At 41.9% G+C, this 19539-nt stretch overlaps 1 protein-coding gene across 11 annotated transcripts in view; it reads right to left on the bottom strand.

Moving 5' to 3' along the window:
* The window catches only part of ENOX1 (ecto-NOX disulfide-thiol exchanger 1), a 611398-nt gene that overhangs the window by 7534 nt on the left and 584325 nt on the right, over positions 1–19539 (bottom strand). For 10 of the 11 annotated variants that reach the window (XM_061629891.1, XM_061629898.1, XM_061629899.1 and 7 more), the window contains one exon: positions 8244–8346. The exons of the other annotated variant lie outside the window; for it this stretch is intronic. In XM_061629891.1, coding sequence (XP_061485875.1) covers positions 8244–8346 — 103 coding nt within the window. The remainder of the gene's footprint in view (positions 1–8243; positions 8347–19539) is intronic. 11 annotated transcript variants of the gene reach the window in all.

Raw genomic sequence — 19539 nt, 5'->3', positions numbered from 1 at the left:
ACATCAGCCTAGCAACCCAGAATAAAGTTAAGCAGATAAAGATGGTGGTCATGGATCCCATGCTCTGGCTGGAGGAATGGAAGAAGAATTTACGTCTGTGTGGGATCCCGAAAAAAGAGAAGGGGGTAAACATGCCCTGTTTCCTGTAGCAATGGATAAATGAGTTGAAGCTAGGCAGCACCCCATTGGCTGAAGATTTTGTCAGAGCTCACCGGGTGGCAGGGCCAAGACAGCACAATGATGACAAGCCTAGAGATATCATTACTAGGTTTGAAAGATACCAAGCTAAGGACCAGGCCTACTGAGCACTGCACAACATGAGAGAACTCAAATATGGAGATTTGATCTTTTCAAGATCTCTGCTCTGAAATCCTTAAACGTAGCAGAGCCTTTAGGCTATTTACTGTGGCTCTGAGAGATAGAGAAATCCAGTCACTGGGGATTTCCATTGAAACTGACACACATGGCAGTTGATAACCAAGTGAGAAATTGCTGTCGTAATTGAATTTGGAGTCTCAAGATCATGATGACCCCCAGGATGAAGATGACCAACCTTAGAGTCTGAGTAAAGGAAAATGGCTCAAGAAACAGAAGAATGGGGCTTCCTCCTCAGAAAATAACAGTTGAATGCTAAGCTGTCTGACCCTACCAGCATCTGCACATTCACTAACTCTTGGTCAATTTCACTTAGCCATCATTAAGTCCCTTAAATGCTACTTTATCTATGCTTTAATGGAGGAAAGAGTCCATCCCTAAAAACCACCTCCGCTAAAATCCAAGAGATTGTCCTCGAGGTTCATCATTTTATTTTCCAGTCAATCAGTGCCATCCTCCTCCTCCTCATTATTATTGTTGTTATTGTTATTATTATTATTATTAGTTGTTGTTGTTATCTGTGTCTTCTTATCTTAGTTATTAGGTGATGCCGCCCCCCCTCCCAATTTTGGCCCTATTTTTTTATAGGCTTAGCTGTATTTCTTCTCTTGTATGTGTACATTGGAAGTCTTTCCAATAGACTTTCTTTTTATTTCTGGTGGTTAGTTTATTTTTTAACAAGTCTTCCAGTCCTTACCCTACTGACAGCCCACCCCACCCAGTCAGCATTATTTCCCCCCCAGTCCTTTCCTCCTTTCTCATCCTTGTGCTTATAGTAAGTAAGTATATAAATACCTACATACCTACATTGGTTTCTTGTCTATCAGTCTGTGTTTTAGGCAGTGTTTGGTCCTGTTTTCAATCCAATTTGTTGTTTTAATCCATCTCTTTCCTAATCCTTCCCTAACAAATCCTTACTTTTGTGGGTGTACCTCCAGCACTACACACACACACAGCAGCAGCACAAAATAAGAGTGACAAAGTCGCAGCCACGGTGTCAGCAGAGGTGCTGGTGGTGGCAATAGAAGCACCGCTGGCCAGACTTGTTCATCAGGCGAGTCCGTCCTGCCTCCACCAACTGACAGGGAGCTATTTTCAAAGGAGGTAGCAGGCAGGTACTGACACTAGCAGCAGCCTGTCAGTGGTAGCTTCTTTGCTGGGAATGGGGAAGAAGGAGCCCAGCCCAGTGCTGGATATCATCAGCATCCCTGGGGAGTGTTGGAAGTGGGGCAAGAGTAACACCTGTTTGGTTCTTTTCCTTGTATTTCAGAAGGAAGATAGAGTGAGGGTCCTCCAGCTGGCCAGGCTTGCCTACCTTTATCTGTGCTCTTTTCTACCTAACTTCCTTCCACTGTAAACAGATATGCTCAGGGAAGCTGACCTGCCCCTCCTTCCTTTGTCTTCTTCTTCGACTGTCCGTGGAGACAGGGGGCATCTCTGTCTTTGTTCTGAGGGCAATTCGCAAGCCTGGGCATTGCGCTTCCAACTTAGTTAGTTAGAACTAGGTACGCCTTTCCTATCTACTAGGTATTTCTATAAATTAAGTAGCTTTCTCTTATTTTACTAAGGGCTTATCCAAACGGAGCGGGATAATCCACCGTTTCCACATTCGGTTTGTCATCTGATAGTCCTCACTTTGCCTTTTAGTTCGCTCTTTCCCAATTAAAAAAATGCTTTTTTGCACCCGCACACGCAGTGGTAAGACCCCTACATTCTTTTCACTTTTTCCAAGCTCCGCCTCTAAAACCTCCCCCTATCAACTAATTGGTCAGCAAAAACATGACGTATGCTCCTCTCCCCCTTTGCAACAAAGCACAATATGGCTGTAAAGGAGTTCTCGCCTCGGAAGGAAAGGCTGCTGTTCGGTTTCATGCCTGCCTTGTTTGTATTTGCAATATTATGCTTAAATGAATGTATGCTTTTCTGCCTTTATTGATATTTAAGGAGATACACACGCTGGCAATTGCACTTATTTCTCCAAATAAGCAAGAAATGTGTCACCCCCCCTCCTTCTCCCCTTCCTTCCCACGAGAATGAAATTGACAAAGCTTTCTGGAGCAGGCTTGAAACCGACCAGAAGCCCTTTTCTTGTTTGCATTTGCGATATTACACTTAAACAAATGTCTGCTTTTCTGATTTGAAGCAAAAAACCCAGCAAGTAGAATGAAATTGACAAAGCTTTCCAGAGGCAGGCTGAAACCGACCACCCCCCTTTCTCGCTTGCTGTGCATTGCAGATCTCACCCAGAGCAGCCACCCAGTTTGTAGGCTGGCAAAAAATAAAATGCATCTGCGCAGTACTTGCAGACCCCCCCCAACACCCCACCATTGCAATGATTGGTTCAATTTTCCAGGGCTTATTCTCGCACATGCGCAAAAGTGCAGATACGTGATTGGCTGGAATGAGAAGGGGCAAGGGGAAACGCCCAAGAACCGCCCATCAGCTGTAATGTCCGCGGTATTGCATCCTAACTCCTGAAGGCACAGCGGATGATTCCCGATTTTAAACAGCAAATCGCATTTTTGCCGGTATTGCAAGGAGCGGATTTAACCCACGAAAATGCATAACAGCGCGAGACGGCATTTGGACGACCGAAAAATAATGAACACACATAGCAGGCGTGTCACACATTTTGCAGTCGTCTGGATGAGCCCTAAGTCTTAAGTCTCAGTGATCTCAAGGCAGGGTAAAAGCCTGCTTCTTAGGTAAATACACACACTGGCACGCACAGCTCAGAATGCTGAGTTACTCTGCATATGTATAACAAGGAGGAGGCATCTGATGTCATGAGCTTGGTCAAGGAGGAGGAACTCTTAGGCTGCTCTCCCCTAGGCAGCAGTGCAAGTCACCATGGCACTGGAGAGCATCAGAAGCAGAACCAGCAGCAGACAGCACACCCTCCACTGGTGCCATCTGATACCTCCTCTGATGCCCCCAGTTCTCCTGTGGTGACCTGCCAGACTGAAGACAGTAGCAAGTCTGATAATTCACCACTGGTGGCAGAGCATTGTCTGGGACCACTTTGAGGTGGGAGTGGACCCCAGCACTGCCAGCACTGTACCAGCACTGTAAGATTCTAGCACTAACAGCCTGCTCCTGCACCTGAAGAGGCAGCACAGGTCCATCTTGCTTGGGATAGATGCTGCCAAGCCCCAGCATTTAGGCAGTAATGGCAGGAAACCGGTATACTCAGTCCCCCATCCCTAAGAGGCTTAGGCAGGCCATAATGGAGGACATGGGGTGGGGGCCACAAGATGGCAGTTTCCAACACCAGGCCAGATTACCAAATGCATTGGTGTTGCACAACTAGCCATTCAACCTTGTGAAGAACGTAGGCTTCAAGAGGCTGATGGCTTTAGTGGTCCCACAAGACACACTGCTGTCTCACACCACCTTAAGCAGGAGGATGGTGCCCTCCCTGTACATGCAGAGGAAAAGTAACTATCTGCACACGGCAGAGATGCAGATGATGCACTTCACATCAGATACATTGAGCAGCCAGGATGGAGTACAGGCTTACAGGTCTCTGACAGCTCACTGGAGGGTAGATAGAAGTGGCCAGCACTTCAAGGACTAGAAAGGAAGGGTATTGGTGGTCTCCCCTTCACGCTGAAGTAATGGACTAGTCCCACACAGCAGCCATGAAGTGCATGGTGGAGGGGTGGCTGGCCAGGCACCTGCTTACCTGCGGTTACATGGTGACAGATGGAGGAGTGGATATGGTCAAGGTGTGGCATGAGGGTGGATTTGAGGCATCATCCCCAAAGTCCACCTGATCATCAAGGATGGGCAACAAGAATGCTACTCTTTCTTCCATTTCCACCATCCACGGCCATGAGAACTGCAGAAGGATTGCTGGTTATTTCCATGACAGTGTGTCAGGATGCAGGATTGGGACCTTAGCACTTCAGAGGATGAGGAGGAGATCACTTTCTCAGAGCTGGGTGAAGAGGGGGAGGGAGAACTCTCAGAGATAGTGTTGCCCAGCATTTATTCATTAGTGCCATATTATCTCAGGCTGCTGCTATTTGTTTCCTTCTCTGTATAATATTGATATGTTTTATCATTTTATTGTTTTAATATTTTATAGTGCTGGTCATCGATCGTAATAATAAATGATTGATTGATTGATTTGCAAGGACTACCATGTCTCCAAATCACATGCAGCTATTTTTTAAAAATGAAAAAAGTTATGGTCATTTTGGTTTCCAAATGCAAGATCTGGAGATTTGTGTTTTCAGATCATCATCCAGATCTGCATTCAGTCTGGATCCAGATTGTCTCAGGCTGGGCTCAATCCAGATCACTTAATTGGATCAGGGGGGCTGTGCACATCTCTACTAAACCTCTTTGCCCAGTTCCCACCAGAACCTGAAATGGTGCTCTTGTGTGGATGGGGGTATCCTAAAGCAATGGATGAAGCAGGTATTAGAAGCAAACTATTATGACAGCTGGGAGCAATGCCACCAGGAGTCTAGATCAAGAGGCTAGACTCCTAGCAAGGGCACCCAAGGAGGAATGGTCAAAGCTGAGACACCAGACTAAGATGCATCCAAACTCAGAGGAAGGCAATGGTAAACCACCTCTGAATATCTCTTACCATGAAAACATTATGAACAAAGTATCCAAAATGCAACACAAGATAGTGCTGGAAGATGAGACCCCCAGGTCAGAACGCATTCAACGAGCTACTGGGGAAGAACAAAGGACAAGTACGAGTAGTGCTGTGACTAATGACGCAGCTGGGTCAAAGCCGAAAGGAAGCCCAGAGGCTGATGCGCACAGATGTGAAAGGAGAGTTCGGAGTTGTATGACGCGCACAATAGGAACATGGAATGGAAGAAGCATGAACCAGGAAAAGTTAGAAATTGTCAAGCAAGAAATGGAACGTATCAACATTACAATACTTGGTGAGAGTGAATTAAAATGGACGGGAATGGGACATTTTCCATCAGGCAAGTGCAAAATATTTTATGCAGGAAATGAGAAATTAAGAAGAAATGGGGTTGCTTTAATAGTGAGTAGTGATGTAGCAAAAGCAATTAGGAGCTACAACACAAAGTCTGAGTGAGTGATATCAATGAGATTTAACGGGAAACCTATTAACATAACCATCATCCAAGTCTACGCTCCAACGGCATTGGAGAGATTTTACACAGAAGTACAGGAAGAAATTGATCACACACCAAAACAAGATGTGCTGATAATCATGGGGGACTGGAATGCAAAAGTAGGGAACAGAGAAGAACTAGGAATTGTGGGGAAATGGGGATTAGGAGAGAGAAACGAAGCAGGAGAAAGACTTACTGAATTCTGAGAAGCCAGTAATTTGTTTCTGGCAAACACATTTTTTGAGCAACTGAAAAGATGACTGTACACGTGGACATCACCAAATGGTCAATATAGGAATCAAATTGATTATATAGTTGGTAGCAGAAAATGGAGAAGTTCCATACTTTCTGCAAAAACAAGACCAGGAGCAGACTGCGGTACAGATCATGAACTGGTCGTATCAAAATCAGAGTAAAGCTAAAGAAGAACAACAAAGCAATCATAATACCAAAATACAATTTAAATAACATCCCAGAAGAATATAAAGATCAAATAAGGAACAGGTTTGAGGCTTTAAACTTAGTTGACAGAGAACCAGAAGAACTATGGAATGAAGTCAGACTCATGATCAGGGAAGAATGCAAAAAGACAATACCTCTTGTTAAAAAGAGAGAAAGACCTCAATGGATGACTGAAGAAACTCTTAAAATGGTTAAAGAGAGAAGGAAAGCAAAAGCAAAAGGAGATAGAAACATGGTCAGAACCCTAAATGCAACTATACAACGACTAGTACGTAGGGACAAAGAAAACTATTATAATAGTTATTGTATAGAAATAGAAGAGAACAACAAAATGGGAAGAACAAGAGCCCTATTCCAAAAGATTAGAGAAATGAAAGGGAAATTTAAACCAAGAGTAGGGATGTTGAATAATCAACAGGGGAACACACTGACTGACCGAGATGAAATAAAATGAAGATGGAAGCAATACACTGAAGAACTCTATAAAAGAGATGACAGGATGACAGATTCATTCACGGAGGAACCGTATGATGAAGAACAAGAAATTTTAGAATGTGAGGTGAAAGCTGCTCTTAAAATACTCGGAAGAAACAAATCACCAGGAACAGATGGCATACCAGTAGAGTTGCTACAAGCTACTGAGATGGAATCTGTCCAAATTTTGAGAACAATTTGTCAAGAAATATGGAAAACTGAACAATGGCCTACAGACAGGAAGCCTTCAATATACATCCCAATTCCAAAGAAAGGGGTTCCCAGGGAATGCAGTAATTATCGAACTATTGCCTTAATATCTCGTGCAAGTAAAGTAATGCTCAAGATTCTATGACAAAGGCTCTTACCATACCTGGAGCGAGAAATGCCAGATGTCCAAGCTGGATTTAGAAAGAGAAGGGGTACCAGAGATCATATCACAAACATACGTTATGGAACGGACCAAGGAATTTAAGAAGGAAATCACCCTGTGCTTTATAGATTACAGCAAAGCCTTTGAATGTGTAGATCATGAAAAGCTATGGAATGCTTTAAAAAAAATGGGGGTGCCACAGCATCTGATTGTGCTGATGCGCAACCTATACTCTGCACAAGAGGCTACTGTAAGGACAGAATATGGAGAAACCGATTGGTTCCCCATCGGAAAGGGTGTGAGACAGGGGTGTATTTTATCACCCTATTTATTTAATCTATACGCAGAACATATCATACAAAAAGTGGGATTGGACCAAGATGAAGGAGGTGTGAAAATTGGAGGGAGAAATATCAATAATTTAAGATATGCAGACGATACCATACTACTAGCAGAAACCAGTAATGATTTGAAACAAATGCTGATGAAAGTTAAAGAGGAAAGCACAAAAGCAGGACTACTGCTGAACGTCAAAAAGACTAAAGTAATGACAACAGAAGATTTATGTAACTTTAAAGTTAATGAGGACATTGAACTTGTCAAGGATTATCAATACCTCGGCACAGTCATTAACCAAAATGGAGACAACAGTCAAGAAATCAGAAGAAGGCTAGGACTGGGGAGGGCAGCTGTGAGAGAACTAGAAAAGGTCCTCAAATACAAAGATGTATCACTGAACACTAAAGCCAGGATCATTCAGACCATGGTATTCCCGATCTCTATGTATGGATGTGAAAGTTGGACAGTGAAAAAAGTGGATAAGAGAAAAATCAACTCATTTGAAATGTGGTGTTGGAGGAGAGCTTTGTGCATACCATGGACTGCAAAAAAGACCAATAATTGGGTGTTAGAACAAATTAAACCACAACTATAATTAGAAGCTAAAATAATGAAACTGAGGTTATCATATTTTGGACACATAATGAGAAGACATGATTCACTAGAAAAGACAATAATGCTGGCAAAAGAAAGGGAGTAGAAAAAGAGGAAGGCCAAACAAGAGATGGATTGATTCCATAAATGAAGCCACAGACCTGAACTTACAAGATCTGAACAGGGTGGTTCACGACAGATGCTGTTGGAGATCGCTGATTCATAGGGTTGCCATAAGTTGTAGTCAACTTGAAGGCACATAACAACAACAGTTATGACACACCTGCAATCCTTCCACTGATTTCACAATTTCTATTGACCTGGTTGTCCATGGTTATTGCTACATGAATGTTTTAATTTCCTATGGTATCGAATGTCATCAAAAGTGACCACATTCTTCGTCTCTCACACACTAAAATATAATATAGTTTCAAAGCTGCTTATTCTTAAATAACTGTCACTTGTTTGCTGCAGAAAAATGTTATGATTTGGAACTGGAGCACAGGTCACCTTACCGATCAACAGTGCCTCTTTCTCTGATTTTAGTGGCTGGCTTCGCTTCTCAGAATTTTTTTCTTTGTCTTGGTTGACCAGTGGTACCGTCAACACATTGATTTCCTATAAAGTTAGCAAACAAAACTAAATAAAACAGGTGGTTGTGTAGAATTCATCCATTTCAATAGGTATTGCTGGAATTTTTCATCTCTATAAAAAAGGTAATTACTTTAATTTATAACTACAGGCAAGACAATTATAAATTATTGATGTGTTTGCAGAAGCTCTATATTCCCAACTGTAAAAAAAAAAGGGGGGGTCAACTTTGATTTTTCTTTATCTTTCTTGCAGAGGTCAAGATCGTACAATAGACAGTTTAGGATGTGCCAAATCCCTAACAAATTTAGCTAAGATTTGACACTTACAATAGATGATTTCAGAATCAAGACAAATAAAATAAAATGTAATGGTAAGAGCTTATCACATCTATCTCATTCATTCCTCTTACAGCAGGAAAACAATACAGATGAGACTGTGAATAATCCACAATTTTGTAGTTAAAATCACTGCTTCTTGTGCAATGATTATACAGCCACGAGAGTGGCTGTATACTATAGTCAGCGGGGATTTTTCACATTCCGCAATGTTAAATGGAAAATACCCCCCATGCCATTCTGATGCTTTCCATAAGCCCATTTCAAAACAAAACCTTACAAAACTTATCGTTCTGAACTCAGAAACGCTTGCTTAACAACCCTGTCAATTTTCTCGGCGATACACAAAACAGTCAGAGAGAATAGACAGTTCAAAGTGTAAAAAGAGAGAGAAAAACTCAGAGCCCTTTTGGACTTTTTTCTCTGTTCTCATAATCTGTTGAAATTCATTAAAAATCAGCCATGTTCACAGAGTACCTGTAATCCTAATACTGACCTTGCCCCATACTCTGACCTTCATCTACTGCAGTTTAAAAGTTAAAAAAAAATGCCTGGCTGATTTTTAATTAATTTAATAAATTTTGGCTGAGACCCAATGATAGCGCGGAGCATGCTCAGTAAGGACCAACTGTCAGTGTTCTAAAAGCCTCACAGCTGCTGGGTTTGGCTAATCAGAGGGCCACACCCACACCAGACTTGATTTCACTTGAGACAGTCATGGCTTCCCTCAAAGAATCCTGGGAAGTGTAGTTTGTGAAAGGGTGCTGAGAGCAGACTCCTATTCCCCTGACAGAATGGTTTAACAGTCAGCCACTCTGCTTGAAGGTCTGTGAGGGGAACAGGGCGTCTCCTAGCAACTCTCAGCACCCTTCACTAACTACACTTCCCAGGATTCTTTGAGAGACGCCATGACTGTCCAAAGTGAAATAAAGGCCTGGTGTGGTTGTGGCCAGGGACAGCTTTGGTTTAAATTTGGGTGGGAGGCTACATGTGTCTGCTGTAGAATAAAAAGGTGGGGGAAAGGCTGAAAAAAATGATTCTGTTTACAATGTTTTCCTTTTGGAAAGGAAAGGGGCTTCCCCTCTGCCCAGTGCCCACCCACCCAATCTCCTCCCCTCCCACTCCCTGCCCCTTCCCTGAGTCAGTGTTGGACTACGACCTGGAAGACCAGGGTTCGAATCCCCACACAGCCATGAAGCTGACTGGGTGACCTTGGGCCAGTCACTGCCTCTTAGCCTCAGAGGAAGGCAATGATGAAATCACCTCTGAATACCGTTTACCATGAAAACCCTATTCAAAGGGTTGCAATAGGTGGGGATTGACTTGAAGGCAGTCCATTTTCATTTTCAAACATGATTGCATAGAAATAAATCCCACTGAACTAAAAAAATATGCAAATGGTCAAACCCACCCTCCCTTCTCCTTCCTCCTATCCCCTCCCCTTGCCCCTTCCCTCCCCCTTCCTTTGCCCCTCACTCCCCATCCCCTTCCAATCCCCTTTTTCTCCTTCCCCTTCCCCCTCCTCCCCTTCCTCCTCCCCATGGTCAGTTTTACCTATCTTAAACATGATTGCACGGAAGTAAATACCATTGAACTCTATAAGCATGCAAATGATCAAACCTGCCCTCCCCTCCACCTTCCTTTGCCCCCCTCCAATACGCTCCTTCCCACTCCACCTCCTCCTTCCCCATGGTCAGTGTTTACTATCCTAAAATCCCATTGAAAATAAGCATGCAAATGATCAGACCTGCTTTTCCCCTCTCCTCTCCTCTCCCTTCCTCCCCCCCTCCCTCCCCCCCGGTCAGTTTTACCTATCCTAAGCATAATTGCACGGGAGTAAATTGCACTGAATTTAATAAACATGCAAATGATCAAACCTGGCCTTCTCCTCCCCTCTCCATCCTGCCTCCTCCCCTCCCAGTCCTCCCCTCTGCATTTCCTCCCCTCCCTCCTCCTCCTCCTTCTCCCCATCCTGTGTGGTCAGTTTCACCTGTCCTAAGCATGATTGCAGGGGAGTAAATCCCATTGAACTCAATAAGCATGCAAATGATCCATCCATTCTCAGCAAACTTGGACAGGATCCCATTTCTTACCTCCCGGATTAAAAAGCAGGGAAATTCACTAATAGGCAAAAAACCTTGCAGTTTAAGAACATAACTATAGCCCACAGCTATTCTATCAAACTTTAAAAAGCAGGGAAATTGGGCAGCTATAGTGAATGCACCAGGGGAGCAAGAGACCTGAACTCAGAGGCACATGTTACCAAATTCTTCCAAGCTACACAGGAAGTGGATTGGACTGTGAAAGACCAACCCAAATGGTGTTTGCATTTTGACCAATTTGTAGGGCAGTACAATATCTCAGAGAGGAGTTCAGGTCTCCTGCTCCCCTGGTGCATTCACTATAGCTGCCCAATTTCCCTGCTTTTTAAAGTTTGATAGAAATAGCTGTGGGCTATAGGTACATTCTTAAACCGCAAGGTTTTTTGCCTATTAGTGAATACATATATAGCTTCAGCAAAAAGCAAACTATCCAGATGGAAAAGAATAGATGGACTGCCTCCAATATTTACAGATCTCGGTAACTATCAATATGGCGATGACACCTAAATGACAATGGGGCAGACTCCAAGACAGGGGTTGCCAATGTGGCATCTGTAGATGCAATGTTCCCCCAAGAGTTTACCCTGGTGCCTTAGTGTCCACTCTCTCTGCCCCTCCCTCTCCAAAATTAGGTTTGAAAGAAGCATTCTATTTTGGCCAATAGTGTTGTAAGTTCCCTTAAGAAGATCCTCAGAACTCCAGAAGGTTTCCTATCCTTTGGGTTTGTTTGGTGGACCTCCAGCCCCTGGTATACATAAATAAGGTTGAAAGGCTCCTACTGGGAGGAAGGGCGGGATATAAATCAAAACAATCAATAAATAAGGTCCTTCTCATCATTGGATCCTCCTACAGTTCTTTCAAGTTTTTGTAAGTTTAAGGTCACCACTGACTGTCCTGCCCAGACCTCCTTAATGGAGACCCCACCCTTTGCTTTCAAATACTGCTAGGTCCATGTCCTTGCCCACTGATTCCCTCCCCAGTCTCACATCAGTCTTTGTTTCTCTCCAGCATCCTCTGACTTCCCCTTTTCCCAGTCAACCCAGTAATGCCTTTCCTCTTGAGGTCTTCTTGTGTTCAACTCCAAAATGTATTGTTACGGGCTGATTTCCTTGACTACATAAGCCTTCTCTTTATCCGCAGCTGGTGTGTGATCACACATCTGCCTTATATCTGACCATGCCCCTGTGCCTCCCTTCTGGGGTGCCCACAATGTCTTCTGGACAGTCTGCAAGGGAAATGTGGAGGTCACCACCCTTCCGCCTGGGACATCTCTCCTTGTTATGGCATGGTGAAAAAAGAGATGATGATGCTCCTTAGTCCCCCACCCGCAACAGCTTTTCTTCTAACAAATGGAATAGGATGTGGTTTAAGCTTGGTTGTGTGGCATGTGTGCAGGCTGCCCACAATAGTTTATTGAGTTTGCAGACGTGTTCATCAGCCCTAAAAGGTTGGCAACTTCTGCTCCAAGAGGATTTTGCCACAGAAGCTGCTTTGCAGGCCAAGGTGAAGCCCTGGATCATTTGAAGGGCTAATAAGCTGGATTGTGCTAATTTTTTCAAGTGAAAGATGACATTTCGGGGAGGGGGGCATGAAGTTTTCTCTGAAAAAACAGAGCTCCCCTAGAAAATGAAAAAAAACCAACAACCTAGAGAAGGGAATCTTTTTTGCTGTTAAGTGTGTTGCAGTGGCTTCCTTTGAAGTACCGTCAAGAGCGCATTATCACTAATATACTGTAGAGGATTGTTCCAAATATTGCTGAGATAATATCACTGTTGAGTAGTGGAATTCAGTGTTAATAATCAGCTAAGATGACAAACAACCAGCAGCCAATGCCATCACTGTCAGCCTCACCAGTCAGGGTTCCTCGACAAACAGGCTGTCCGGGGGGGGGGGGATTTAAGTCCCTAAATGGCAATCACCTCCATGAAGGCAATTTACAGAGTGGAACTAACAGTATCAGAAGCAATTTTGGTAGAAAAATGTACACACAGAGAGTCATGCAAGAGCAGATCCTCTGCTACTTGGGCCAGGATCCTCCCTTGTGCAGGAGTCAGCATATGCATACGGTCTTTTCACACAGGGACTGAATGCCCAACCACTGGGAGGAATGGCCACTGTGAGTGTGGGCAGCTGGGTGCTCCCCTTTCCCACCAGTCAATGCATGACGGGTGCTCATATGAACACTCCTAATCACACTTCTGAACAGGCATGCACAGCTTGTGACCCACCAAGATAAAGGCAGGCAACTAACCACCCATAAATTGTGGCCTGCCAATGTTTTTGCAACCCCAGGGAAGCAGGTTGGCTGAATTTTTGATTGGCTGCCATATACAGCTTGTGGGCTGCATTCAGTTCGTTGGGTGGTAAGTTGTGTAGATGTGTTTTTGAGATTTCATAGAATCTGTGGTTGCCTCCAGAGGAGAAAAGAAGAATTACTTCAGTCTTAATGTATTTTATCTCTGGGTCCAAGTGGCAGGAAACTAGGCTTGGAGAATTTAGCAGATTGGGAGTGATAACGCTGTGTGTGTGTGTCTGTGTTATAATCACATACACACACACATATACAGTATGTGTATCCTGCCTTTCCACCAACTGACTTTCAAGGCAGGAGATAGTGAATTGTGTCTTTAAAAATAACAATTCTGCTGAAACCATTGATATACTAGAAAGCGTGAGTATTGGTGCTGTCCTTCCAACTCCTCTGCACCTAACTATGTTGGATGGGAAACACATGCCTTGATTAGAAGTTCTGCTGGGGGAGAATTCTTGTTTTGTAGAGAGAGATCAGATAGTTCCTTAATCATGGGCAGTAAAAGAACTTACAAAAACTGTTGAATATGAAGCCCTCTGCACATTTCATATTACTGCATTTATAGAGACAAACACAGAAAAGAAAGCAGGCACAGATATCTGGAGATAGGGAAATGCCTAAGAAGGACCATCATGTCAGCAACAGTGACCAAAAGAAAACAAAGCCATCATAGGAAAAGATTGTTGTAGAGTACACGTATTAAAGAGTAACCCAAGTCATGAACTCATAAGGTGTACAGGGGGTCACTCGTGCATTTTCCCCAGAGAAAATAAGAGAAATGAGATGCTGTTCTATTTACAACTGCACCAGTCACATGACAAAAACCAGGAAGGGGTTTCAGGCTCCCGCAAACACAAGGAATTACATTAAGGCTGGGCCGAAATACTTTTCAGACTGAGGTGAATGACACAATTCCCCTTCCATGTCCAGTGAGACTGGCAGTTAAATTTTTCACTAGCTAGGAGGATAGCAAATTAGGGATTGCAGGGCAGGCCATGTAGTACACAGAGCTCTATCCTCCATCACCTCACTGCTCACCACGTCTCCTGGCTCCTACTCATTTCCCACTCAAACAAATATAGCAGCAGCAGCAGAAGGAGTATGCATCCTGTAAAGAGAGTAATGCATGGACATATCTGATGGAGTGTGTGGCCTGAGCTGGCTATCTCTCTGCCTGCACACTTGATCAGGGGCTTTTCCCAACAGCACCATCTGTGATGCATTGGGGAAAGACAATCAGGTCAGGCAGATAACCAGCTTGAGCCAGCAACAAGCAAACTTTGCCGCTAGAGTGCTAAATCAGGGAGGATGATAATGATCAGGAGGCTCAAGACTATTGGTAGTGGAGCTGCTGCCCCTGACATCTGCACCTGAGGAAGTCACCTCAGTTTTGCCTATTGGTATGGCAGGCAATGGGTCAAACTGCCCTTGTGCCTTTGCACAAATTTGTGAAACAAATTGCTTCATGGAGGTATGAAATTTCCTCTTTTGTAATTTTTTTTTTCAATTAATTTTTATTCTAATTTTCAAAACCAAAATAATACAAAAAGAAAACACAAATCAATAACTAATACAATACAAAAAAAATACATATATATAAAAATATTGATTTCCGATTTGTCATAGTTCAGCTATAAATCTATAATATATAACAGACCTATCTCTTAATAGATTATAAAATCACCTTCCTCCAGCGGTTATCTTAGTTGGTTTCAAATCTCATTAACATCATATCATTTTAATATTCCACAAAAAGTCAAAGAGAAGTTTCCAATCCTTGAGATATATGTCAATCAATTTTTTTTTCTAAATAAACATGTCAATTAATCCAACTCATCAAATCTACTGAGTCCAGTAGTTTCAAATCGCTCTTCTGTCATTATCCATATTGGGTCCATCTTCCATCTTTACGCACCCAAAAATCTTGCTGTCATAGTCATATAATAAAAGTCTGATAACAGCTTATCTCTGTTTTTGTTGCAAAAAGCTGTCCTGGAAGTGCATTCTAAAGATATAAACAGAAGAGGGATTTCTATTCCGAGGAACATTATATTGTCTGGGACTATTCTCTTTTTGGTCTATTTTATTTTGACGAATCTGCTTCTTCACGACGCCACTAACTGTTTTGATGCTGGGAACTAAATTTGTTTTGTATTCTTGAACATAGAGAGATAAGGCAGGCTGCTCTGTTTATACTGTGATGTCATCAAGCCTGGAATATTAACCCAATTGTTGCTGAAATAAGAAGTGGTTCTTCTTTATTTTTGTTTTGCTTTGTTTTCGTGGTTTTAAAAATGGCAATCAAGAAAGTGGCTGAGAATCTGGAAGTAATTATGTTTCAGAAAATAATGGATGAGATTGAGATAACGAAACAAACCCTGCGACAGGGTAGTAAGGAGCTGAAAATTGAACTGAGCAAAATGACGCAGGAGCTTAAACAAATAGGGGATCCTGTGAGAGAGGAGAATGAGAACAGAGATGAGAAGAAAAGAAAAAATAAAGGGAAGATACAAGCTCTGGAGATTGGAACAAATGTGGAATTGGAAAAAGATCTGGAGTTTATGGATATTAGAAATAAAATCTACTGTTTGGAATTTAACGTTATCTCTGAAGAAATTAATGAAGATATTAGAGATAAAGTTATCAATGGCTTGGATAATCTTCTGGACTGGAATGACGTGATGGAGCTTGATATAGAGAAAATCTATGGAATTAACTGCAGCCATGTGACAATGGGAAAACTCTCAAGAGATGAGCCAGTGCATTTTGTAAAAAAGAAGAACAGAGATATGACTTTACAACAATATTTCAGCAACTTATTCAGAATGGATGGCAAGAAAATATTTGGGATAGAGGAAATTCCCATCAGACTCTTATTATATGACTATGGCTATGACAGCAAGATTATTATGGAATACTGATAATGGAAGATTGGACACTGAAATTACTGGACTTAACAGGACTACTGAAGATGGAAGATGGAATTAATAGGGATAATGGAATAATGGCTATTGAAATTATTGGACCTAACAGATTTTGATGAGATGGATTAATCGAAATGTTTATTTGGACTACGGTTATGACAATAAGATTATTATTATTATTAACGAGATGGATTAATCGACATGTTTATTTGGAGGAAAATTGATAGATATATTTCTTAAAGAATTGAAACCTCTCTTTGACTTTTTGTGGAAAGAATAAAGTAATGTTTATGAGATTTGATGATTAATTAAGATAACTACTGGAGGAAAGTGATTTTATAATATAATTTAAGAGACAGGATTGTTATATATTGTAGACCTATAACTGATTTGATCTGTGACAAATGGGAAGTCAACATTTTATTTTTTTGTTTAATCATTTTTGTTTTGTTTTGTTTTTTGTCTTTGAATGTTTTATGATTTTGTTTTGTATGTTTTATGAAAATTTGAATAAAAATTATTGTAAAAAAAAAAGAAAGCTCTCATCCGTTGTAATCTTTAAAACGCAATTTTCCATGTCAGCTTTTTGCAATAAAAAAAAAAAGATAAGCTATTTATATTTTCTTCCCCCTTAGTTCCGTAAATAAAGAAGGAAAGTCTTACCTCATCTAGGTTATCTTAATTGCTGTTACTTTGACAAATCTCTTTAGCTATATAGATAAGAAAATGATAAATGTAGACAGGAGGTTTGCCTGCTAGTCCGTTAAAAAAAAACGGGTCACTTATCCAGCTGAGCTAGCATAAAATCCTCGCTCTGTCTGAACTGCTGGAAGACAGACAATTCTGACGAATTCCAGGCTCCAACAATCAAAACAAAACTATGTGGCAGATCTCACGCTTCTTCCTTATCCGGAAGAAATCATCCCCAGTCAGAAAAAACCCTTCTGACTGAATTTAAAACTGGATAAGTTTCATCCAAGACGGGAGCCCGTCTCAGAGGCAGCACAGGCGGAGGGATCCTCCTGGGAAGTCCCTCTTTTGTAATTTTTAAAGTGGGGATGAATAAATATGAATTCAGTCAATGTGCAGGCCATCCCTTCCAGTTCTACAATTCCATAAAAAGGCATGTATGCGGAACAAGAAATAAAAACACACATTCTGTCAAATTGTTTCTGAAATTAAGTGCATCTTCATACCAATATTTTTAACATGGCAGTTTGTTCAAAAGTGTTTTTGTCCATTTGTGAGATCCTATTACCGAAATCCGAATCCTTCATTATTATTGGACTGGATATGAAGAGAGTGAATTATGCTAACTCCCAATGAAATCAATGTCAAGTTTATCACTAACATAAGCTCTATTTATTTTAATGGGGCTTCAGAGTAACACTAGTGCTATTTAAGCATTCTGAATAGCGCTTAAAGCAACAAATGATGCACCTATTCAGGACAGACTTTACTATTTTAGGGTGGGTACAATAGAAATAAATGGTGGAAAAAGTTCATGGATCAGAAAGGACTGGAGTGAAGGAAATGCCACCCCCCATCCAGCAATGATTCTCTTATCTCAAGGGTCATTGGTTGGGGGTAGACTTCTGCCCCACCCAACCTTTTTGGGATACAGCCTCTTATCCCTGGGAGAGATAAATCACAGGAGAAGGGGAGAGTGGGAAAATCCCCAGGAAAGATGAGTGGAAAAAATGTCACTCCTCAGCAAGGACCCTTTTACCCCAAAAGCCACTGGTGGAGGTGGGTTTCTGCTCCCCCAACATGGAGATATGATGGAGATCTCTCCATTGTATTGCGCAGGCGAAAGATCCACATGTAAAAGAAAAGCAGTTTTTAACCCCTCTCCCAAATCACTGCAATTGGAGAGCCCTGGCGGAAAATTCACTGTGATTAAAAGTCAGAATTGTCCATAAAAACGAAAGCTTTTCCCACAACCACAGGCTAATCCACATCATATTAAAGATGCTGGTTTTACCACCATTTTCTATTTGCATCTCCATAGTAAGGGCTCAATGCCAGCTGCAAACATGGTGTTTTCTATTCACACTGAGGGAAATGATCAATCATGCAGTTTCCTAATGACCACGCTGTCTAATTTAACATTTCCACTCCCTCTGGTTGCTCAGCAACCAAGCATACTACAGTGAGTTCCTTTAAAAAAAAAACATGGAAGTGCGAATATCTGCATTTTTCCCGGTAGGATACAGTTGAAATACAAAGCTTTGTTTAAGCAGTGTTATGCTTTTGCACACAAGTGGGGGGGGGGAAGAAAATGAAGGCACTGTTTGCAGCAACATAAAAATGCTAGCAGAACAGGGGAGAGCAGCCAAAAGTTGCTTCTCAGCCCTCAGGAAACAAAATAAAATTGAGCTCGGGATGGGGGTGGCCGGTTCTTCCTGTTTGCAGCTAAAGGAGCTATGCAAAGGGTTAATTGGTTAACCATTGTGAGAACCATCAAGCCTCCTTCCTACCACTGGGTTTGAAGGTAAGCATATGCACAATTTAAACAGTGAAGGCAGATGGAAGTCAGACGCGCCCTGCACCAGAAAAAAATAACCAAAAAAGATTCCCTGTATATTGGTATGGAAGCCATGTGGCACATCTGTATGGCACTCTGTAAACTCTGTAAACTGTTCCAGAGCTCGTTTTCTCTGCTCCTCATTATACACTAGGTGTTTCTGATTGTGTAATTTTTGCTTTTAACCCCACCCCCAAATAAGTGTTTTGATCCTCTGCCTATTTCAAACAAAGAAGCATAACTTAAACAGCAGCAGTTTGGGTGGCATTAAGGATAACGAGCCATTTTAGTGCCACTGCAGCCAATTTGTCCTTAAATGGAGTACAAAGCAACAGCAGCAAGACGTGTGACGTATGCTGTGTAAGAAGAGGCTTCTCACACGTGTCACTTGCATTAGTCTACTCTAAGGATTTTGTTACTGGCATCAGGCATGCATCTGATGTTTAGCTTTACTTGCTACAGAATGCAGTGCATGATGGACCCAAGCAATGGGTGGTAAACTACTTCAAACCATGTGAAAAGCATCCAGCTGGAAAAAATATTTTCATATGCACCTGGCCAGCCATTCGTGAAATAGCTTCATGACCGTTAGGCAGAGTCTCGCACTTAAGTTATTCCTGCTCTGCTATGAATAATACACAGCAGAGGCAAACAAAGAATGCCATTCCTGTTGTATTACTGCTCATGAATTTTAATACTGATGGATGCAGCACTACCCTGCTTTGAGCCCAATCCACCAGGAAGTTCTCCTGCACAAGCTCTATTAAAATGAATTAGAGTTGTGCAAAAGCACAGTTGCCATTTATTTTTTGCTCTCCTGCCATACATTGAAGAGATTATGTGGGCTGGCCCCATTGACACAAACACCTGAATTTGTTTCACAGGAATGACTGTCATAACTCAAGAGACTACAGTACCTCTATTTTTATGTAAGTCAAATTAGAAAATGCATTTATCGAAAACTGTTTTTTCAAGAAAATGTCTCATATATGAAATTACAGAATTAAGGAGTTAGGAA

The sequence above is a fragment of the Rhineura floridana genome, chromosome 5 (genome assembly GCF_030035675.1).
Source record: "Rhineura floridana isolate rRhiFlo1 chromosome 5, rRhiFlo1.hap2, whole genome shotgun sequence".
NCBI lineage: Eukaryota > Metazoa > Chordata > Lepidosauria > Squamata > Rhineuridae > Rhineura > Rhineura floridana.
The sequence above is the reverse complement of the archived record's forward strand: the minus strand, read 5'-3'. Positions and strand labels throughout refer to the sequence as shown.